General features: G+C 44.7%; 1 protein-coding gene across 5 annotated transcripts in view; it reads right to left on the reverse strand.

The window, feature by feature from the left end:
- The window catches only part of LOC147019765 (serine/threonine-protein kinase MRCK alpha-like), a 61263-nt gene that overhangs the window by 29610 nt on the left and 9993 nt on the right, over window positions 1–21660 (reverse strand). For all 5 annotated transcript variants that reach the window (XM_085894456.1, XM_085894458.1, XM_085894457.1 and 2 more), the window contains 4 exons: window positions 14548–14639; window positions 13928–14011; window positions 9769–9864; window positions 4605–4753 (listed from right to left, as the gene is read on the reverse strand). In XM_085894456.1, the coding sequence (XP_085750582.1) occupies window positions 4605–4753; window positions 9769–9864; window positions 13928–14011; window positions 14548–14639 (421 nt within the window). The remainder of the gene's footprint in view (window positions 1–4604; window positions 4754–9768; window positions 9865–13927; window positions 14012–14547; window positions 14640–21660) is intronic.

A 21660-nucleotide genomic window follows, 5' to 3' on the forward strand; every position in this document is an offset into this window, starting at 1 on the left:
GTTAGACGAGGTCGTTCGCACGCCGACGGGCGGGAATTCTACAACAGTATGCACACTCGCCTCGAAGCTGTTTAGCCTAGTTTCTAATTTCGCCCCAACTATAAACGGTCATCCGATGTTTCACAGATAGGGTTGATTTTGATCGATTCATCAATGTGTGTGCCATCCCTTGAGACGTTTAATTGGCCTTCCTGTAAATTGGTGGACATTAAAGATCCCACGGTGTCCTTTGCGAAGAGTAGGTGAGCCATTGCCTGCACCATGGCCAAATTTCTGCCTTAACTACTGTCAGACGAGATGGCAAACTGCCCAGCATGACATCTGGCCTAGAAACTGCTTCAGCAGAACGAACACTCCAACGCAAAGTATGGTACATTGGATTGGAAAAAAATCACTCAAATCTGTAATGTTGATGCTGTGATGGTGCCAAAACTTGTGTTTGAGCAAATTTCTTATTGTCCCTTTTAAATAAATAAATAAATAAATATTTTTACAAATAAATCTCTGTGAATGGAGGAGCGAAACAACACAAGGCAGCAGGTTCATAAACTGATGGAGGATCATAGGGGAACAGGAAGACTGACTGACATCACCTATGAGTTGTCTCATCTTCAAAACATTTCCATGCTTTGTTCTTGTTTGGATTAGTCGTTATCAAAATCCTAATGAATTTACTGGTTATTTCCCAAATCGAATCAACTGCCCATGGGCTCCCTTCAACATCTACAACTAGCCCAGATTGTAGTTGTGAATTGGACTCAAAAGAGTGATCGTATCATACCTGTACTTTAAATCAACTAATTTTCTGCTGCGACAACTCCGAGGTATGTGCACTCCCCTCTGACCTGTCTCGCCTATAAATAGTCATCCTCTTGTTTCACGTGCGGGGAGATGCATAAATGTGTGTGTCCTCCATTGGATGCACGTAAAACCAGAGGACCTGTCTCCCAGCACTGTTCGTTAATGAAAGTCAAATATTCCAGGGTGGTTTTTGCAAAAAGTAGGAAAGTTCACCTGCTCCTCGAACAAAGTCTGAATTCCCACTCTAACCCAGAGCAGGCACCACGTCAGCAGCATAGTTACATTCCCAGCAACGAGGAAACCAGCAGCCACTTTTTGCACGTGAATTAATCGGTTTCCAATTCACTTTTGCACAGTACTACATATTATATTGTCATGCAAGAGGCCCAGCTAACATAGGCGTTCTGAGCCAGACGTCCATTAAAGGCCTCCGTGGTGTCCAAGAATTGATTACCTGCATAATTAAACTAAATAAATAATAATCGTAAAATAATTAATTTCTCAATCAATTGGCTAATTGTATACCAAAACCACCGCCGTTTCATCCAAATCTAACTTTTTGAAAATTAAGTAATTCATCGATTAAGTGATTAATCAATAAAAAAGCCAGTAGGCGGACATGGGTAGTCGATCAAGTCGAATTTAGTCGTCTTTCAGCCGTTACTAGCCAACAAAAGCGTCCATAGCAACGGTTCTTTCTCACACATAACTCGGACATACCATGAACCTACCATACCAGTTTCATGTATATCTGACTCATAGTCTCTGAGATATAACGAACTTCGTTTTTTTATTGTTTTCGACCAGGGTTCATTCAAAGTCTATCTTCTCTGACAGTTTTCATAGGATCCGGCTGGAATTTTTGACAATATGGCTGAATGTGCTGCCCACAGTCGCTCGTGGCACGATTTTTGAAAAAAATTAATTTTTGAGATTTTTTTGAAAATTTCAAAGGTCCGTTGCTCGGCAACGGAGGGGTCCATAGCAACGGTTCTCATTTGCACACAACTAGGTCATGGTATGAACCTACCAACGATGTTTCATCGAAATCGCCATTGTATAAACTGAGCACTGGACCGAACAGACATACATACAGACAGGTCAGGTCAGGTCAGGTATGGGAACATGTGCCAGAACAGCACGTCGCTGCGTCCACTTTCCGCCGGTACTCCAGGGGCCTCCGTCTGGCCATCCCCCAAGCAGATGCCAGGCCCATCCCCATCTCCTTGAGATGATGGTCAACCTGTTGCAACCATGAGGCACGTGGTCGGCCCATTGGCCTCATCCACTCATGAGACTCCCTCGCTGAGAGAATCTGGTGAGCAGGATCAGAGTCAGGAAAACGAGCCACATGTCCATACAGCCGCAACTGACGCTCACGGACTATGCAGGTAACAAATCTCATCCGAGTCTCTCTCAGCAACCGCTCGTTGGACACAAAATCTGACCAGCGATAGCCAAGGATTCAACAACATAACTTTAAACTTGCCAACATCCAGCCAAGGCTGCGATGGTACGATTCTCACAGATTAAAGCTGCAACAAGCCTGTGGGCACTGAAATCATGAACCAGCCAACCAAAGTTCATGACTTCTTGCAAGGTCGTGGAACTTAGTGCTATTCTGGTTTATAATTCCAGACTCATGGGACCAACACACGTCTCCTAACCATTCCTATCAGTGCCAGTCGATGCATTGAAAGCCCCCAAGACATGAAGAGTATCTCGCCCAGACATTGATCAACCACAGACTCGAGTGTAGCATGGAATGCATCCTTCACGGTGAGATCACTCGCCTCAGTCAGAGCAAATCCAAAGACCAGGGAAATGACACCCAAGGAGTGACGAATCCTCAGTCTCATAATACGCTCGTTGACCGGTGTTACCTCAATTATCGTTGGAGTCAGCTTATTGGACACAGCTACAGCAACTCCTTGGACATGGTAACCATCACAGCGACCAGACCAATAGTGGGTGTAACCACCCGCCATGATCTCGCCGCAATCCGGTCTCCGAACCTCAGAGAGTGCTGCAATACCGATGTCCAAATGCTTGAGCTCAGATGATAACAGACAGAGGATCATCCTCGCTTCGGGATAGGACATTCCAGGCACCCACCCGAAGGGACCACTTCAGATTAACCCAAAGAAACCACCATCTGGTGGATGACACATCAGCACCACCCTGACACACACTACCACAATCTGACACGGGAACGTTGCTTGTGTTGTGCATGGAACGTCACATGGTTTCCCTCCTATCATCAATGATTGGAGGTCCTGAAGGCTTTGCCACAATCCCGTCATCCGGTGAGCTGCCCTGTGAAGGGAAGCTGCACAGGAGGTACTCCCACCTCCTGTTTTCGTGAGTCGTTCGTTCGTTCGTGAAAACGGAGTGAGTTTTCAGAATTTTTAAAGCTTTTCTCGTGTTTTGCGGAATGAAGGGTTTTACAGTGGCCGGAGTGCAAATCCTGCCACCAACCTCCTAATAAGAAGTAACCCAACTGCTGGAGGACGTCCACAGACACAGTTGGGCACGAGATATGGATGGCCGCTGGCTCACAACGAGCTCCTCCGCCCTTTGGCAGGTTTTGTTCTTCATCCTGCTGGGTGACCACGTTATACACCCTCCTCACGAAGAAACTTGGTGGGGGAGACGGTTTAGTGGCAGACAACCCACCCATGGAACAGGTTAGTACAGGTTTACATGGTACCTGTGGCAAGTCACAGATCTAATCTGACCTAACCTCTCAGTGTGTTGTATATCATTCGCAATTTAGCATCTAAAAAGCCTGTGATGAATGTCCCGTTAACAATGTCCCCTCCTCGCTCCTTTCACCGCTTCATTTTATTTTTCCCAAAAGCGGATGCGGACAAGCTTTGCAGGGACGGAACGGACGTACGCTTTCTAGTTTAATATAAACCCAAACAGTCATCAACTCATCTCACTGTTTTAAACCATTTCACCATGCCACCCCCTGCTTCGTGGACTCTCCTGCCCCCTTCTCAGTACATGGAGTTCTCCTGCTCTCTCCCCACCCCCCTCCTCCTCCCGCGGGCACGCAAAACTATATGCCGCCTTGGTATGCAAAAGTGGGGATTAATTTGACAATGCAATGGTGTTTGATCAGTACGAGTGAATAATGATTGGGGACTTTCCGTGTTGGGGGGGGGGAGGGGGGTCTGACAAGTTTTTACTGTTCCATAATGGTGTGGGGCACATTTTCTTGGCATGGCCTGGGTCCACTCATTCCATTAGAAGGCAGTGTTGATGCAATGCACAACATTACCGCTCTTTGCGATTTGCATCCTGAGCGATCTTCCTCGCTGGGAGGGGTGTCTTTCAAGATGACAATTCTCTGGTCCACAGGGCACGTGCTGTCACCGGGTGGTTTGAAGAGCACGAGGACAGAGTCGCCCATTTTCCATGGCCCTCCCAATCACAAGACCTCGATCCTACAGATAATTTGTGGGACTGTCTGGAGAGGCATTTAAGACTGTGGTTTCAGCCCCCATCAAACAGATGTGAATTGGAGGACTTCCTTCTGGAAGAATGGTTTCACATTCCTGCATAACAGTTCCAGACCCTTGTTGACTCCAAGCCACATCGTATCGCTGCTGTCCTAGATGCATGTGGTGGCTCAACACAATACCAAGTGACATTCTGTTGGTGTTTCCAATTTTTTTTTGTCAGCCACCTGTAGATTCATTTTGAGTTTGTTTGTTTTTTCAATTGAGATTACTATACATGGATTCTGAATGATAAACAGAAGCGACGTGGTAAATAATGTAAGAGCAGAGACTCACCTGTGGACATATCCCAGGGCATGTATGGAGGAAATGGCGAGAATCATTTCCGTAACGTAGAAGCGGACCATATGCTCTGGAAGCCGTTCATCAAACTTGCTCAGCAAAGTGAGCAGATCACCCCCTGCATAATAGTCCATGAGGAGATACTGCAGGCACACACACAGAAACATCTCATCCTCAAAAGCTCGTAATCTTTGTCCTACACAGCACAAGGCTGTGAAGGGGGGGGGGGGGGGCAGCATCAATCGGTAGAGCGTATTCCTCTGCCAGGCTGAACAATTTACATTTTGCATCCCACCGATAGGCCGGATCTGCACCCGGACCTCAACCACAATCGAATCGGCTTGTTCTTATCACATACCCAACTCAACCAAATTTTGTCATAACCCTTTCACTACATTTTGAAATAACATGCTATTTATCGTTTTTGGCCATGCCGTATACCAATTGTTCATCAAGTTTACTTTTACTTAAATCCTTTTTTTTTTGAATGCAGCACAACGCTGTGAGGCAGCATCATTGGCTGAGGGCGAGGATGAGCCACTGATGCAAAGCCCTCTGCTGGTTAGGATAGGAAATTTGCCCACCAACCCATCGGGAAGGGCAAGGTGCCGGCAATATCTCACCTACTCTTCGCGAAGGTCACTATGGGATCTTTTTTTATGTCCACCAACGAATGCTGGCAGATGGGACTTCCCTTTTAACGTCCACCCTCGGGACGGCACACCCATTGATGAATCGCCCTACCTGTGAAACACCGGGAGGACAGTTTATAGCTACGTCAGGATTCTAACCCAGACGAAACAGCTGAAGCGAGTGTGCATACCTCTCGGCCAGGGGTTCCCAAACCCAGGGTCGTGACCCAAACTTGAAAATCTCAGTTTTTGAGGGGGGGGGGGTTTCATGTCAAAAGCATTTTCTCTGACAATTTTTATCATAGGTAAACTAGGTACCAGTATAATTTGGGTTGCGAGGCAAATGTGATTTCAAAATTTGGGTCATGGACAAATAAGTTTGGGAACCACTGCTCTCGGCCATCCATTTACAAAAATAAGATAGACTTAAACCTAACACAAATGAAATTTATTTTAAGTTAACGAGTCACATCTCTCAAAAATGCTTTTGCAATTTCTGACATACGGGTAATCCGTTGACCGATTTGAAAATTACTGCCAGTTACATTTTCCAAGGCAGGAATTGATGTTTATTTGATTTGCTCCATGAATTGGCAGAAGTTCGGGTTACATGCGCACATACATACAATGGGAGCATGCGCTTCTTAACAGCACATTGTTGTGCCCACTTTCCACTAGCACACCAGGGGCCTCCATTTGGCAGATGCCTGGCCCATCCCAATCTCTTAGGGATAGGCCATTCCAGGAACCCCCCCAAAGGGACCGTCTCAGGTTAACCCAAGGATACCATCGTCTGGTGGACGACACTGCAGCACCACGCCGCCACGCACCTCAGTGTGTTTTTGCGGAATGAAGTGTTTTGTGGTGGCCAGAGTGCAAATCCTGCCACCAACCCCCTTGGAAAGGTAACCAACTGCAGGAGGATATCTGCAGATGCAGTTGGCACAAGATATGGATGGCAATTGGCTCACAAGGAGCTCTTCCATCCTTTGGCAAGTTTTGTATTTAATCCTGCTGGGAGTCCATATCCATACACCCTTCACGCATAGGGGGACCTGATGGGGGGGGGGGGGATCCGGTTTAGTTGCCAACACTCGACCATGAACATGTTTGTACGGGTTTATATTGTTACAGCTGTGGAAATTCGCAGAACACCATAAAGGTCCTTAGTTAGTTATGCCGATAAGTCCGTGTTCAGTTAGATTTCTCCACCGTTGCTTAATGGGATTTATCCGTGTGGACAGGGCTGTGATCTTTGAAATAGCCGTTTTCTTTTCACTCTCGTTATTTTGGACCACCACCACCAACATCGCTCTCAAACAACCGCTTCAGACCCACCGTCCTTCCACCACCACAACCACACGCGCCTCTCAACAAGCCACGCCATCCTGATCACCTCAACCACCACGACAACCACAATTACGCCAATCACCTAACCACCTTCCCCACTACGCCCACTTCCGATCACCTTCTCCACAACCCCGCTGCAACCCTTTGCGCTTATAAAACCGTCTCTACCACGGAAAAGGAACAAGGGATTCCAATAACGCCATGAAAAAGAAGAAGGTATTCCGATGGCACGCAGATTTTCCTGCCTGTTTTTCCCACGCTTTGGAATGGGGGAGGTGCGATTCGAGCCAAAGGTCAAAGGTGAAGTAGGGTGGGGGCCTGATTTTGGGGGAATGAATGTCCCTCGGCTGCAGGGTCACCGCAACGATTTCCTCGTCTGCCGCGAGGTGGGGGGGGGGTGGGCAAGATGGTTGGAAGTGGAAAACGCCTCCCTTCTGGGAGCTTCCCACAGGAGCTGGAAGGAGGGCGGGGCGATAAGTGAGGAGGAATATAAGGGCACACAGAGCGCCAAGTCGGTCTTCTTTTTCTTCTTCTCCTCCGCTCTTCTCGTGGTCTTGGTGGAAGCAGTGTGGTGGAAGTCTTGGTGGTCTTCGTCTGTGGGGAAGCGGTCCGTGGAGCGACCCGTTCGTTGGAGAGTCCGGGTGTTGCGAAGGAGACGCGGACTGGAGGCGCAGCTCTGCCAGCGGTGTCGCGCGAACCTGCGCGCTCGTATGAGGAGAGCCGGAGAGAGCTCGCCAGCCACGCGAAAGGCCCGAGCTCAGACGCGGCTACACTAGCTGCCGTGGGGACGGGATGTCGAGGCTCACACCACAAGGCACCACGAGGGTGCAGGTAACCCGCAACGGTCTCGTGGGACTCGTTCGTTCTGCCAAGTCCCACGCCATAATGGTCTACAGGCCCAGCCTGATCCCATTGCCTTTAATGGGGTCTTTTCCTTTTTTTTGAATGAATGTTGTGGGGCCGAGTCCTGTAAGTAAAATTGTGTAAGTGACTGTACATTGATAATTGCTTATAGACGGTTGTAGCGCTTTGTCTTGCCCGCGTGCCGTGCCGCATTCATTGCTTTTTCGGTATACGTGCATGTTGGTGTTTTTGAATACCTGCATGACTGCATGATTGTTCCTGTATACATGTGTAGTTGTAATAAATGTGGTGATTAAAATGTTAACCCGTTAGTCGTGTCCCCTTTCCCTTATTGAAATGCCATTTTGCATTGCGGAATGTTAGTTGGGTTTTAAATACCCGATAAATAGAATCGGATCCGGCGAGGTCGGGCGATAATACCCGCTCGGTTATCTCAGAACGGAACGGACCGCTTGAGCGGTTCGTGTCCAAGCAGGCCTCCGCCGAGGTACGGTCCCTCGGTAGGTTACCCGTGCGAGTACTCAGGTATATCGATATTCGGCGATTGACCCTGTTTCGCGCAGGTAGAATACGGACTGGGCCGTGGTGGGATTAAGAACCCACCTGTGACTGGTTTCCGGCATTGTTCTGGAAAGTAACGACTGAATTGCTCGTTCGGTGGGCGAACCGGCCGCTATTAGTTGACGCAGTCACTCGCACGCCGGGCGGGCATAAATTCGTAACAATATGTTACCCATAGCAAAGTCACAGATCTGATCTGGTCTGACCTGACCTAACAATCAGGGCTGGGTGCCGCCATATCAGCCGGGCTGCTTTTTACCATCTACTGGTGCAACAACACCGAGCACCTGTCCTCAAGTGATCCTCCAACCCCAGCCTCCAAGTATCTGGATCAGAGGCGCATGCCACGACGCCCGTAAAGTTATGCTCAGAATTTTTGTCTGATTTTCATTCTGTTTATTTGGACGATGAACTTTCTCACCTGAATGATGAGAAAGGTATCCCAACTGTTGTGGGAAAGGAACAGGTTGTGGTGGATGGATAGAGAGATCTATACTAAGTGCAGTGGAAAGGAAGAAGCAACGTTTCTGGCATGAGCCCTTCAAAGCAAGTGGTTTAAAGAAGACCTCATACCCAAAACATCACTTCTCCTTCCTTCACACGGCAGGTAACATAGATATCTTGACATCTGGTTGACAAAAAATCATTGTCCGCCTCCCCCCGCATTCGCTGACAAAGTTTAGCCCCTATAAAGACAACTTTTCCTTGACCTGTTTATTAACTCTATACCTTCCCATGTGTCTGTTGTGTTGTTCTACAATCGTCTTCTGCTTCATTGTAGGCCGAAACACCATGTGTTCCCATGTTATGACATTCTATGAGAACAGCCACCCTGTTCTTCACTTTCACAAGCTTCCATTCCTCATCCCCGACTTTCCTTTCTATATTAAATTCACTTTATACCCCCCAAGCCCCAATCTATCCTTCCAGTCATGTGTGTGTGTGTGTGTGTGTGTGTGTGTGTGTGTGTGTGTGTGTGTGTGTGTGTGTGTGTGTGTGTGTGTGTGTGTGTGTGTGTGTGTGTGTGTGTGTGTGTGTGTGTGTCTCTTACCCATCTACATTGGTAAATAAATAAATCTTGTTCCTGCTGACCTGCTTCCATTCATCTACCACAATATGTTCACTCTCACCCTCACACTCTCGGTATACTCACCCTCACTGCGTTTTCAATTTGTCTCCTTTTCGTTCCCATCAATCAACATTACTCAAACAAATTCCCACTCATTCCTCACTCAGACTTGTTCACCATTTCCTTCCCCAGTGTGTGGTCTCTTCTGTGACACTCGTGGCCACAAGATAATTTGAAATGTTCCGTTCTGTCTCTCTGTCTCTTCCCTTTTCCGACCAACTCTCATCTTCTGAAACTCTTTTCCCCTCCTCTCTGGCTTCCTCACAACCCTACAGCCCATGTTCTATGCTCAATGGCATTCTTAAACTTCTGCTTTTTTGTCATCCTTTCAACCATTCTCTCCACCGTGGCTGTGTCTGTGTATTGCCGAGATTGGGGTTCTGAAACGAAAGTTTACAGCAAATGGCGGCTCACAAAACCCTTGATGCCCACACCCCCCACATCTTTTCCCTCTAGCCTACGTCTGTCCACCATTGAACCTCAATATCATTGGCCAAGAATATCTGCTTGAAGGGATGGACGTCACAATGCACCAAGTTTCTCTCCCAAGCTTTAAAACATACAACAAACATGTGGTTCAACATGGTAGATGCAGTGTGTCGATGGTGCATAGCACTCTTACCAAGTAGTTTTCATCTTGGAAAGCAAAGTGTAGCTTTGTTATCCATCGGTTATCACCAAACACAAGAACGTCTCTCTCTTCTCGAAAACAAACCGTCTGACAGATATAGGTGAAGGACAACTTAGTGAGGCATAAAATATTTCTTGACATGCAAGAGAAGAACAAGCAATGTGACCAATGTGACCCAACAAGCAATGTGAACAGCACCAACAGATAAGGAATTTTGACACAGGCAAAGGCCATTTGGCCCATCATGCCTGTGCTCTATTGAAACCACATTCATGCAATGCATCAGTTCATCAGCTTGATTTCACTGGAGGATGAGGTGAGGAAATGGCGTATGTACCGGAACATCACCAGGGTGGGATTTTTACCCTCACCGAAAGAGAGGATATTGGGTCATTTCGTGCCAGCTCACCTAAATTTCAAAAACCTCCCCAGGTCACCTCCTCAGATTTTGCTGGAAAAATTCTTAAATGTAGATCTATATGGCTCTACCCACCATGCAAAAGATTAGCTTTCAATTCCTCATAGTTTAAAAAATATCTATCTCAAGAGACCTTTGAAATTTGGACCTAAAAATGCCAAATGTGAAAAACTCATTTTTTTTCAACTTCAGGGGTTTATAATTTTATAATGGACTCCCTCTAGAAAGTTAATATTGCAAATATTTACTAATTGGCATCCAAAGTTTTCAATTATGGCATCAGATAGCTTCTGGGATGCATATTTCTCACTCTATAGAAGCTAAAAATTGCTTTTTGGCCAAAACGAGCTAAAATAAGGTGAAACTATAGTAGCCCTCCTGAAAATATGGAACAACTTCGAATTTTTTCCGCATAACACAGTGATTATAGGGTCATTATCTATCCATGGATACATTTTTGTTGGGATAATACAGTTAGGTGATGAATTATAAAAGTTTTACCATAAGCCCTTGCCTCCGAAGGCTCTAAAATGGACCAATTTCGTCCCCTGGTTTGACCATGTGGCTAGGGGTTTAGGATCTTCATTTTTTTTTCTAAAGATTGCCCCATATAAGATGTGTCTACTGACCCAATAATTTTATCTAACACCTATGGCTTCATATTAAAATAAATTTTTTATTTACATGCACGTTTTTTATAATTATTCACTTTTTTCATATTCATGAGCTTATAAATCTGAAACTGAACACTCCGGCAAAGTGATACTGCAGATATTTATAAACTGGCATATGAAATTTAAGGATCTGTTATCATAATGCCTGATAAATGCATATGTTTCTATCTGTAGGAAGATGAAAATGCCACTTTGACCAAAAATGGTGAATATTCTCATGGCCTCCAGAAAAAAAAGAAAGATCAATGCTGGGTGCCATTACTCGACATTCTTTGTGTGGTTGAGGCCCCTGACATAAAATCTGGTGGATGTCAGTACCAACTGTCACAGCACGACTTTAAGCATGTTCAAGACCTGTTTTCTTAGATGTAAAATTCTGTGCTTCTGAGTGCTAGATAATCATGATAATGAATGTCATAAAAGATGAAAGGTCATCAAAGAGTTTTCTAAGGTATAAAAATTACAAATGTTCATTGTCTCTGTATATCTGTAAATAAAAAAGTTGCTACTCAACTAATCAAATTTGTTCTAATTTATAATTTGCAATCACTTACGAAAGTAATCATTAGCATGTATTTATGAATAAATAACATCCTCATCACCAATGTCTAATAAGAATCATAATTTAGCCTCATGCGCACCCCTGCAAGTTCACCTTGTTTTGTACCAAGTGGGCCAAATTGCCATATTTGGCTTCCTAAAACTAGGAGTATGTGCTTTCTCGAGACATTCTGATGCCACAATCTGAAATTTTGTATACCAGTTTATAAATTTCTGCAGTAACTCTTTCCTCGATAGTTCCATTTATGATTTATAAACTTCTGAATATGAAAAAAGTGAATAATTATTAAAAACGTGCATGTAAATAAAAATTTATTTTACTATGAAGCCATGGGAGTTAGATAAAATTATTCGGTCAGTAGACACATCTTATATGAGGCAATCTTTCGAAAAAAATAAAGATCCTAAACCCCTAGCCACATGGTCAAACCAGGGGACAAAATTGGTCCATTTTAGAGCCCTCGGAGGCAAGGGTTTATGATAAAACTTTTCTAATTCATCGCCTAACTGTATTATCCCAGCAAATCTGTATCTATGGATAGATAATGACCCTATAATCACTGTGTTATGAGGAAAAATTCGAAGTTGTTCCATATTTTCGGGAGGGCTCCTATAGTTACACCTTATTATAGCTCGTTTTGGCCAAAAAGCAATTTTTAGCTTCCTATAGAGTGAGAAATATGCATCCCAGAAACTATCTGATGCCATAATTGAAAAATTTGGAGGCCAATTCGTAAATATTTGCAATATTAACTTTCTTGAGGAGTCCATTATAAAATTATAAGCCCCTGAAGTTGAAAAAAAATGCGTTTTTCACATTTGGCATTTTTAGGGCCAAATGTCAAAGGTCTCTTGAGATAGATATTTTTTAAACTTTGAGGAATTGAAAGCTAATCTTTTGCATGGTGGGTAGAGCCATATAGATCTACATTTAAGAATTTTTTCCAGCAAAATCTGAGGAGGTGACCTGAGGACCCTTAGCTGAGTTGGCACGGAATGACCCTATTGCATTTGGGTCCGTTTGTTTGTTTCTGTCCGTCTCTGTTTGGCTGTACAGAACTTTCGTGTTTTTCTCCGCAACCGCTTGTCGGATTGAGAGGAAATTTTCACCATTGGTGCAACTACTCATGGAGAATGTTTTAATGATTGACATGATAGGTCATGCGGTGTGGCAGCCATATTGGAAAAACACAAAAACTTTGGACCTCTGCATCTCTGAAACCGCACCAAGGAAAAAAATGAAACTTGGCACATGGCAAGTACTCATGAGGAATGAGTGATTTTTTTGTATGACATCATAGGTGCCCTCATTATGACATAATAATTACATTATGTAGAACACCACATCCGATCAGTATGAAAAATTTTGAGGGTTATCTGGGGATAAAATCATCCCACAGAAAAAAATAAACTTCATTACGTCACTGGTCACGTGATTTGGCAGCCATATTGTTTAAAAAATATAAAATGAAATAAAAACCTTCAAAAATCTTCTTCTCTGAAGTGGCTGAACAGATTGAGGTGAAACTTTACACGTATGACTGCCTGTCCATGAGGAATAAAAGGTTCACACATACATCATATAATAGGTCACATGGTTGGCAGCCATATTAGATTAACCCTAAAACTGATAAAAATACAGCACTCAAAAGAAGTCCTGGCAAGGATCTGCAATCTCTGATTGCTCTTTTTCTTGTTCTTACATGGAGTTACATTTGTGTCGTAGCTAGTTTAAGGCCTGAGCCTATTTGCATAATCTTATGACCTTTTTGAAGCATTTATTGAGTACATGTGGTAGGATGAAATTGTCCATTGTGTGGATCACCAGGAGATTGGGGGGGGGGGGGGTGGGAAGTCTCATCTCTCTTTGACTAAAAAGGTTAAGGTGTTTTGTCCATGTCCCCCTTACGTCAAACTGGGCAAGGTTGGGGAAGAAGACTTTCCTGCTATCATTGTTAAAAATCACATCTGGGCTTCTCACAAGGCAGCTTGAGGAAAGAGATGGAGAAACCTCTTTCAGCCTCCTCTGTACTCAAAAACTGTTTTTAAAAGAAGGAACGTAGGGGTTTAACCACCCATTGGAAATACATTTTCGGTGGGAGATGCCACACAATCATTATCATTGCAAACTAAACAAATCAGAAGAAATCTTTAAACTCAATGCACTCCAAAAACTATCGTTTTTAAAAGGAAAATGAATGCAGTGGATTATCGAGGGAAAAGGTCTCCACAACGGATTCCAATGTGCACCACAATCTGAAATGGGCAGTGTACAATGTTCACCTAAATTATGCCAAGTTATATCAACAACTGCCATACACCATGCTGTTTCTACCTTGATGTCTTCAACAGGAGGAGAATTTTTTTTCAAAAAAAATAAAAAAAGAAAGAAAGAAAAAGAATAGATAAAATCTGAGATAAGAAAGGCCACCATACAAACAGGAAGTTAAGACTTATACATCAGAGGAAGCAAATGATGTGCAGGGCACTTTCTCACCTCTGCACGCTTCAGCATCTCCCATTTATTTAAGACTTTCATTGCATATACGTCGTCCGTATATTTCATCTTGACTACAGCCACCTGACGGAAGGAACATTGAGGTTGCAGCAATGACATCTCACCAGTTGACACCAAAATCAAAAATAAAATGTCGATAAAAGAACCTTCAGAATTGTATATGACATGAGGAACATTCAAAAGGTTGTCAGAATGAGATGCAATAGCCCAAGACAGAAGGTTCTTTCAAAAATTAAAAATATAAATAAATATTAATAGCATGAAAATAGATAAATGTATATTTGAACACCCAACATAGTCTTGACCTTCGACCATCTGTCACAGTTTACATCAGCGTCGGTCTGGGACAGCGCCATTTCAGCCAAAATCCTTTAAATGAAAAACTCAATAATCCTTGGCCACTTGAACTCGCTGCACCATTCAAACTCCAGTATGGGAAAGCATTTGTGTTCTTAAGGTTCATGTTCCCAATTCTCAAGTTCATGTTGCTAATTCCAGCAAACTAGGGTACTATAAAACAGTTACACGATCCCTCAATGGAAAGAGACATGATACATGATGCCCTTTTCTCACTCATCAGGTGGTTGTTAAGCACCTACCTCTCCAAAGGCCCCTCGTCCAATGACCTTGATTAGTGTGAAGTCTTCTCTCTGCAATCTCATGCTCCTCACCATTGTTGCAAAATGTGCAGCTGGAAACAAACACACAATACACAGGTACAGATGAAGTCAGGTCCTCGACCTTTATGCAAGCAAAGTCTTCCCCACCCCATCCCAATCCCTTCCACAGATCTCCTAATGTCTCTGTTCCCCACTGTTTTGCCCTTACCTCTCCCACCCCTCTTGTCTCATGCCCCCCTTGCTGTGCGTTGTGTGTTCGCTCTCATACGAGCCTCGACAATGTATACAAAAATTAAGAAATTAAAAAAGGAAAAAATATTAACAAGGTATAAGGACATTTAATACAGGAGGTGGCCATTTGGGCCATCGTTATTGCACTACACCAACAATGGATTAAATTAATCCATCAAGCTATTGACGCAATGTCATTGGGTGAGGAGTACGTATAAGAAAAAATATGGCAGGCCCAGGAACATCCCCAAGATGTCAACTTTAAAAAAACAAACAAACAAATATTTCCAGAAAAAGGTGGGGGGAGTGGGGGGTAGGCAAGGTTTTATGGCATCCCCTAATAACCCAAGTTACTTTCAGCCTATGGAAATCGACAAATCAACTCAAAAAGAGTCGAGTCATGCCGGCCAAAACCGGAATTTAGAAAAGGAATATCGTCCATTTTTACCTTGCTTCTCTGTCACCTGTATTTCTTTTTGTCAGAATCTCTTATCTAACCCCTTTCAAGCAGAGAACTTGACAAGTTGAATAGTGGGAGGCAGAGTGTATTCATCAGCAGAGATAGAGGATTTTTCAGAGAATCAGATTATTCATGGAGATTAGGAAAAAAAAAAGTTTTAAACCTTCACGATTCTCTATGGTATGATGATTACAAAATATAATCGCGTAACAGTTCACATTCATAGATGATTATGACCACTACTAATACTACTGGTAGCTGGAGGATGATCCAGAACTGCAGGCTCTGCCGGGTGCGCAGTTCCTCAAGACTGACCACCGGCTTGTTGTAGCAACTCTAAAGTTGCACCTTAAATCCAGAAGAATGGCACCATCCCAACCGAGGCTGGATGTTGGCAAGCTCAAGGATGAGAGGGTAGCTGAGGAGTTTGCGAACAGGCTGAGCAGAGATTTGGGGGGTCTGGGTGCTTTGGGAGATCCTGAAGAGTTGTGGAGCGCTTTCAAGACCACCGTTTTTGATGTTGCTGGTGGATGTCTTGGAACTCACCATAGGGTGAAGAAGAATTTTGTCTCTCAAGGAACACAGGATACCATTGACCAGAGTCACAGGGCCAGGCTGAATGGCAGAGCTGAGCTGTTCAGGGAGCTGAGGCGTAAAACTGTACGTGTGCTAAAGGTGGACAAGGAGGCCTATGTGCGAGGAATCTGTGAGGGGGTAGAGCATCACCTGTGGACAGGTGATTCTCATCCCGCTTACAGGGGAATTCATGCATTGCGTTCATCCAAGCCCATCCCTCGGTGTACTGCAGTTAGAACGGAGGGTGGTAGGCTCTTGACAGAGGAGTCTGAAGTGGAGGCCCGCTGGGCCGGCTACTTTGAGCGGTTGTACCAGGCTGATCCACCAGCTGTCGAGTTGGATGCCAGGGGTGTTACTATCACTGTTGCTGACTCTCCAATTAAGTGTGGTCCACCTTCGTTTGTGGAAACACACGCTGTGGTGAACCAGTTGAAATGGTGTAAAGCTCCAGGGATCTGTGGCATCCATGCCGAACTTCTCAAGGCTGGTGGAAATGCTGCACGCTTGTCATTGCATGCAGTTCTGTGCTCTGCCTGGAACACAGGCATCATCCCAACTGACTGGAAGAGGGGCCTTGTTGTCCCTCTCTGGAAAGGAAAGGTTGATCGCCAAGACTGCAACAACTACCGAGGGGTGACGATGTTCTCAGTGCCGGGCAAGGTCTTTGCTCGGATAATTCTTGATAGGGTTCTCCACCATGTGCTGGAGCACCAGCGTCCAGAGCAGTCAGGCTTTACACCAAAAAGGTTGTGGAAGAAAAATAATTATATTAATGTATTCTCAATTATAATTGTAGTCCATTTGCCAGAGAAGTAACCTTGTTGTCCTCAAAAGTGTATGGTTTTATGGTGGTTTCTTGTTCACATGCATGCAAAGACAAAATTAAGCTTCGTTGCCCAGATGGCAACCATGGGGAATCTGTTATTTTTGTGCAAATACAAGATGGTCGTCATCGACCGGGCTGAAAATATAACTTTTTAGGTAATGAACTTAAAATTACACATGAGACATCTTTTCCATATTTTGGCACGAGGAATCGATATTTAACCTTATTTTTGTGATTAGAAGTAAATTTGAGGTCAATGTTCGAGTTCCTGGCAATTGTTTGCCGTGTAATATACATTTTGAATGACAACTGGACGCTTTCATACGACATTAATGCGAGTTACTAAGTCATTGTTTTGTTTTTACAGATATGGCTGATTCAAGGTGCATTCTTCCCGTGTGTCATGGTGGAGGGGAATTGAAGAAATTCGCTGATCAAGGGATCAAGACATTGATCTCCTGTGCCAAAGCCCGTGGAGATGAAGAGCTATGTGCAAAACTACAGGACATTGTTGATGGTGGTGGTGATGCTGTTCGCAGAGAATGTCACAAAGGATGCTACTGTACTTACACATCAAAACAAAAAATTGAGAGACTTCGTAAATCACAGAAAAGAAAACCTGAAGATGATTGTGTTACAGTGACAACAAGATCTCGCACACACAGGCAACAGGCAGTGGTGCGTTTGTTTACAAACGTGACTGCATTTTTTTGTGGCAAAGAATGTTTACCTGTTGATGACAAACATCCAGAAAGATGGGATCGTGGTCGTCAGTGCATGACTAAAGAAACGTTTTGACTAGGAAGGTAATCCCATCCCAACGATGAAAGATGCCATCATTAATGCTGCTGAGCAACGTAATGATGAAGTAGCCAGAACGGTCAAGTTACATATTGGATGTTTGGTTGATCTCCCTGCGGCTGAGTGCAAATACCATGTACGCTGTTATAACAGCTTCATGACAGTCCCTAAGTATGCTGATTTGCCAACTGGTGTTGCAGAAGAAAGTGCCCTAAAGAACGTCATAGAGCGCATGAATTGTGACAGGTCAAAGATGTGGAATAGCGTTGAACTGCATTCCCTGTACTGTGATCTTGGTGGCAAACTCACTCGACGTGATATGTTTAGCAAACTAACAGACTGCATGAGTCAGGACGTTATGTTAGTTCGGGTAGATGGATGTGCTACCATTGTTGGTTTCCGTGAGTCCATTGCTAACCATCTGAAAATGGTTAAAGTGGAGGATGCAGATGAGAGGAGTATTTATTCTGTGGTAAGGCAGATCAAGAAGGAGGCACGCTCAGTCAAGTACAACAGTGCCAATTATGACCTCTCAGAATTTACACAAGCCAACACAATCAAGGCAACAAGCCCAACTTTCCTGAGGTTGATTTCAGACTGAGTGTCTGGTGGTGAAATGACCAAGAAATCTCTAAGCCTGAGCCAGTCAATTCAAAGTCATGTTACAGGTACCAGAAATCAGACAACATTAGGACTGGCTGTCAAACTACTGCACCGCCATGGCAGTTCTGATCTTCTCAAGCTCCTTCATGAACATGCGTTCACAACGTCATATGATGAGGTCCTGAGATTCAGGAAATCCGCTGCTCATTTTCTCAGTGACAATGCTCAGCTTCTCCACCAATTCATGGGTTTGAGTAGAACTGTTGGCGTGATTTTTGCCTGGTTTGATAATCCTGATCTGCAAGTGTTCATGCCTAATGGTCGGCGCACTACTCATGTCCTCTCACATGAATTTCAGCAACCCCATCCTGCAGGCATTCTTGAGTATGGGCATGCTCACCCAGGGAAGAGTGACCTTATTATCCGACGACTGTCGAAGAAAGCTGCCCAGTCTAGGACAAGCAGCAGCTCATCAGGGAGCCTTCCTCTGCAGCACTACACTGGGCCATCCAAAGTGAACCCCCCGGCTGTGGATGCAACCTCTGGATTCTCCTACCAAGAAGTGTGTGCCCGGCAAGCTAGTTCAGCTGCTGCACAGGAAAAGGACATGAAGTGGCTAAACACAGTCAGCACACAGGTGAACGCCATGGAATGGTGTGGGTTCAACAACCAAGAAGCATTCACCAGTCATGCAGAAAAAAAGCCAGCAAGTACCTACATGTTCGGACCCCTTATTGATGCCAAAGCTTCTCATCCAGACACTGTAGTGACTTCACTGGAGTATCTTCAGAAGTCATTGACTGATATGGGAATGACATGTCCACATCTCTGTGGATCTCCAGCATGATGTTGATCACTTTAAAAATGTGATTTTGAGGCCTGGGATAATGCACACTGTGCAGTCCTTCTGTGGTTGCATTGGCAAACTCATGCGTGGGTCTGGTGTTGAGACTCTCATCAGTTCAGCATTCGGGGACCTGGCAGGAATCATGAGTGGCAAGTCCTGGGTTCGATCAATGAGAGCCTTCCGGATGGTTTTGACTGCCCTTCTCATTTCCTTCCTCACCACCGGCCCCAAGACATTCCAGGAGTTTGGCAGCTACCTTGAGACATGCAGACAGCACCCAACTGGGAAGCACTGGGTTGATAACTTCATCAAGCCTACTCTGCTTGTTCATCAACTTCTGCATCGTGAGAGGGAGGCAGACTTCCTGCTGCAGCAGCTAACACTTGAACGCATGCTTCCCTACTTCTTTGTTGCTGGTCACCATCACTATGCCCGTTACATCACCCATCACCTTCTGGAGAAGCGCTATCTGCTGCCACCAGATGCCAAGTCAGAGCTCATATCAGGTGCTTTTGTGTGTCATCACCAGGAAGGCATTTGGAATGGTGTGAGCTCTGATCAGTTCGGTGACCAAACTGCTATTAGAATTGGTAAGGGTGGCCTCAAGGGTATGACTCTTTCTCTAGAGATGGAAGCAGAGTGGATCAATTCTTTTCCTGTCACTGCCTACATCTCAGATACAATGGAGCACATCTACCCTGACTCCTCAAACAAGGACAATGAAGACCAAATGAGAGAAAAGGACACAAGAATCGGACCATGTCACAAGGAGGAGGGGAAGAAGAGGAGAGAACTTGATGAAGATGATAGGTGCCGGATTTTACTTGAATTGTCGAATGTGTCTCATCCTCTTGAGAATTACTCACCACATCTGTACAACATTGCCAATGGTCGAATTGCTCCCCGAGAAGCTGAAGTGAATGTTGAGGATTCCGTGGTTATAGGTCAGAAAATGGTTGCAGAGTTCCATGCATCCCTTCCAGGTGGATTCCATGCAACCATCTCATGCCCCATCAAGACAATGGAGCACTTACAGAAAGGAGTGAAAATTGGGGACAAGACGATCTTTGATCTAGAAACCATCTTCCTCAGGCTGCTGACTATTGGACAGCAAAGACAAATGGAGCTAGGACCTATCTTCCAGTTTGAGCTCTGCGCAGTACCCCCCTCACTGATTGATGAATGTGGGTGCTTAAGGAAAGGTAACAAAGCACCACTGGCACACAAACTCTGTGTTCAGGCAAAACAGCCTCTGCAACCAGATGTTACCATTGTTGACGCGAGCCAACTTCTCTGTCATATTGTCTGGTCTTTCAGGGGAACTGTGTCAGTCTTAGTTGAGTCCATCAAGACAAGACTGTCTACCATTGCTGGTCAGAAGATCTTGGTCTTTGACAAATATTATGATGTTTCTGCAAAGGACCATGAATGAGTGAGGCGTGCTGGCATTGGTTCCATCAACTATGACCTCACAATAAACACACCCCTGCCTAGTCGAGACGCCATCCTGAAAAAACAAGCAGAACAAGTTGCAGCTGTCCAAGGTTTTGAGTACCTATAACTTTGGTGAAGGAGTTACTGTGGAGAGCCGTAGCCATGGTGCGTTCAACCATGATGAAGCAGACGTTACAATGATCTCACACCTGCTCATGGCTGCTGAATGTAATGCAAGAGTGATACGTATCCTCTCTGATGACACTTATGTTTTTTGTATTGATGGTTTACTGTGTTTACCAGCGCAACATCCAGGCCACAGTGCAGATGGAAAGGTGGGATGGAGCAATTTGGGATATCAACACCACCTGTGACCAGCTTGGCCCCAAGTGTCTGCAGCTTTTGGGAATGCACTACATCACTGGCTCAGATACCACGTCATACCCATACGGCAAGGGCAAAGTGTCAGCCCTGAAGACACTGAGACCTGGCAACTTCCCTGGTTTGTAGTCCGCACTTGGCGAGCTGAACGCAAGCCATGAACAGCTCATGAAAGCAGGGCGGACATTCTTCTGTGCCCTGTATGGTCAGCCAGAAGGTACCACGATGAGTGAGATGAGGTACTATATGTACACGAGGAAGTCTGGCAAGCCCCTCAAGCTCATGGCATTACCTCCAACTGAGATCAATCTCTTCCTACATATTTTGCGTGCACATCTACAGACAGTACTTGCAAAATCAGCTGATCAGCAGGCCCCACCTGAACTTGACATTACAAAATATGGATGGGACATCAGAGATGGAATTCCAGTGCCAGCAACTTCTGCTACTCCACCAGCCCCTTTGGACCTCATGGATGTTGTGCGGTGTGGATGCAAAGCAGAGGGGGGGGGGACCTGCAGTACTGCAAGTTGCAGTTGTCACCATGCAAATATCTCCTGCATGCTATACTGCACTTGTGGTTGCATTGACAAGTGTTTCAACCCACACAAGACTGTGGAGGACAGTGAAAGTGAAGTGGAAGAAGGGAGTGTCGAGGCAGAACTGGAAAGCGACGAGGATACGGAAGGGGACGAGTACAATGAATGGCAATGAACAATACGTAAGTTGTCTACTAGGCTCTATGTCCTCTGTTCCTAAGACGTCCAATATGATGACATGACAATGTGCATGCTTTCTGATTATCAACATACTGTTGTGAACCATTCATGACTTCACTTTTGCATTGGTGTTGCATAATTTTCAGCAAAAAATAGTAATGGACATTTCATGTGAACCTCTATTTATTCCTGAATGTAAAAAATAACCCCAAAA

Source organism: Eptatretus burgeri, chromosome 9, assembly GCF_056783735.1.
Source record: "Eptatretus burgeri isolate ZD-2024b chromosome 9, Ebu_testis_v1, whole genome shotgun sequence".
NCBI lineage: Eukaryota > Metazoa > Chordata > Myxini > Myxiniformes > Myxinidae > Eptatretus > Eptatretus burgeri.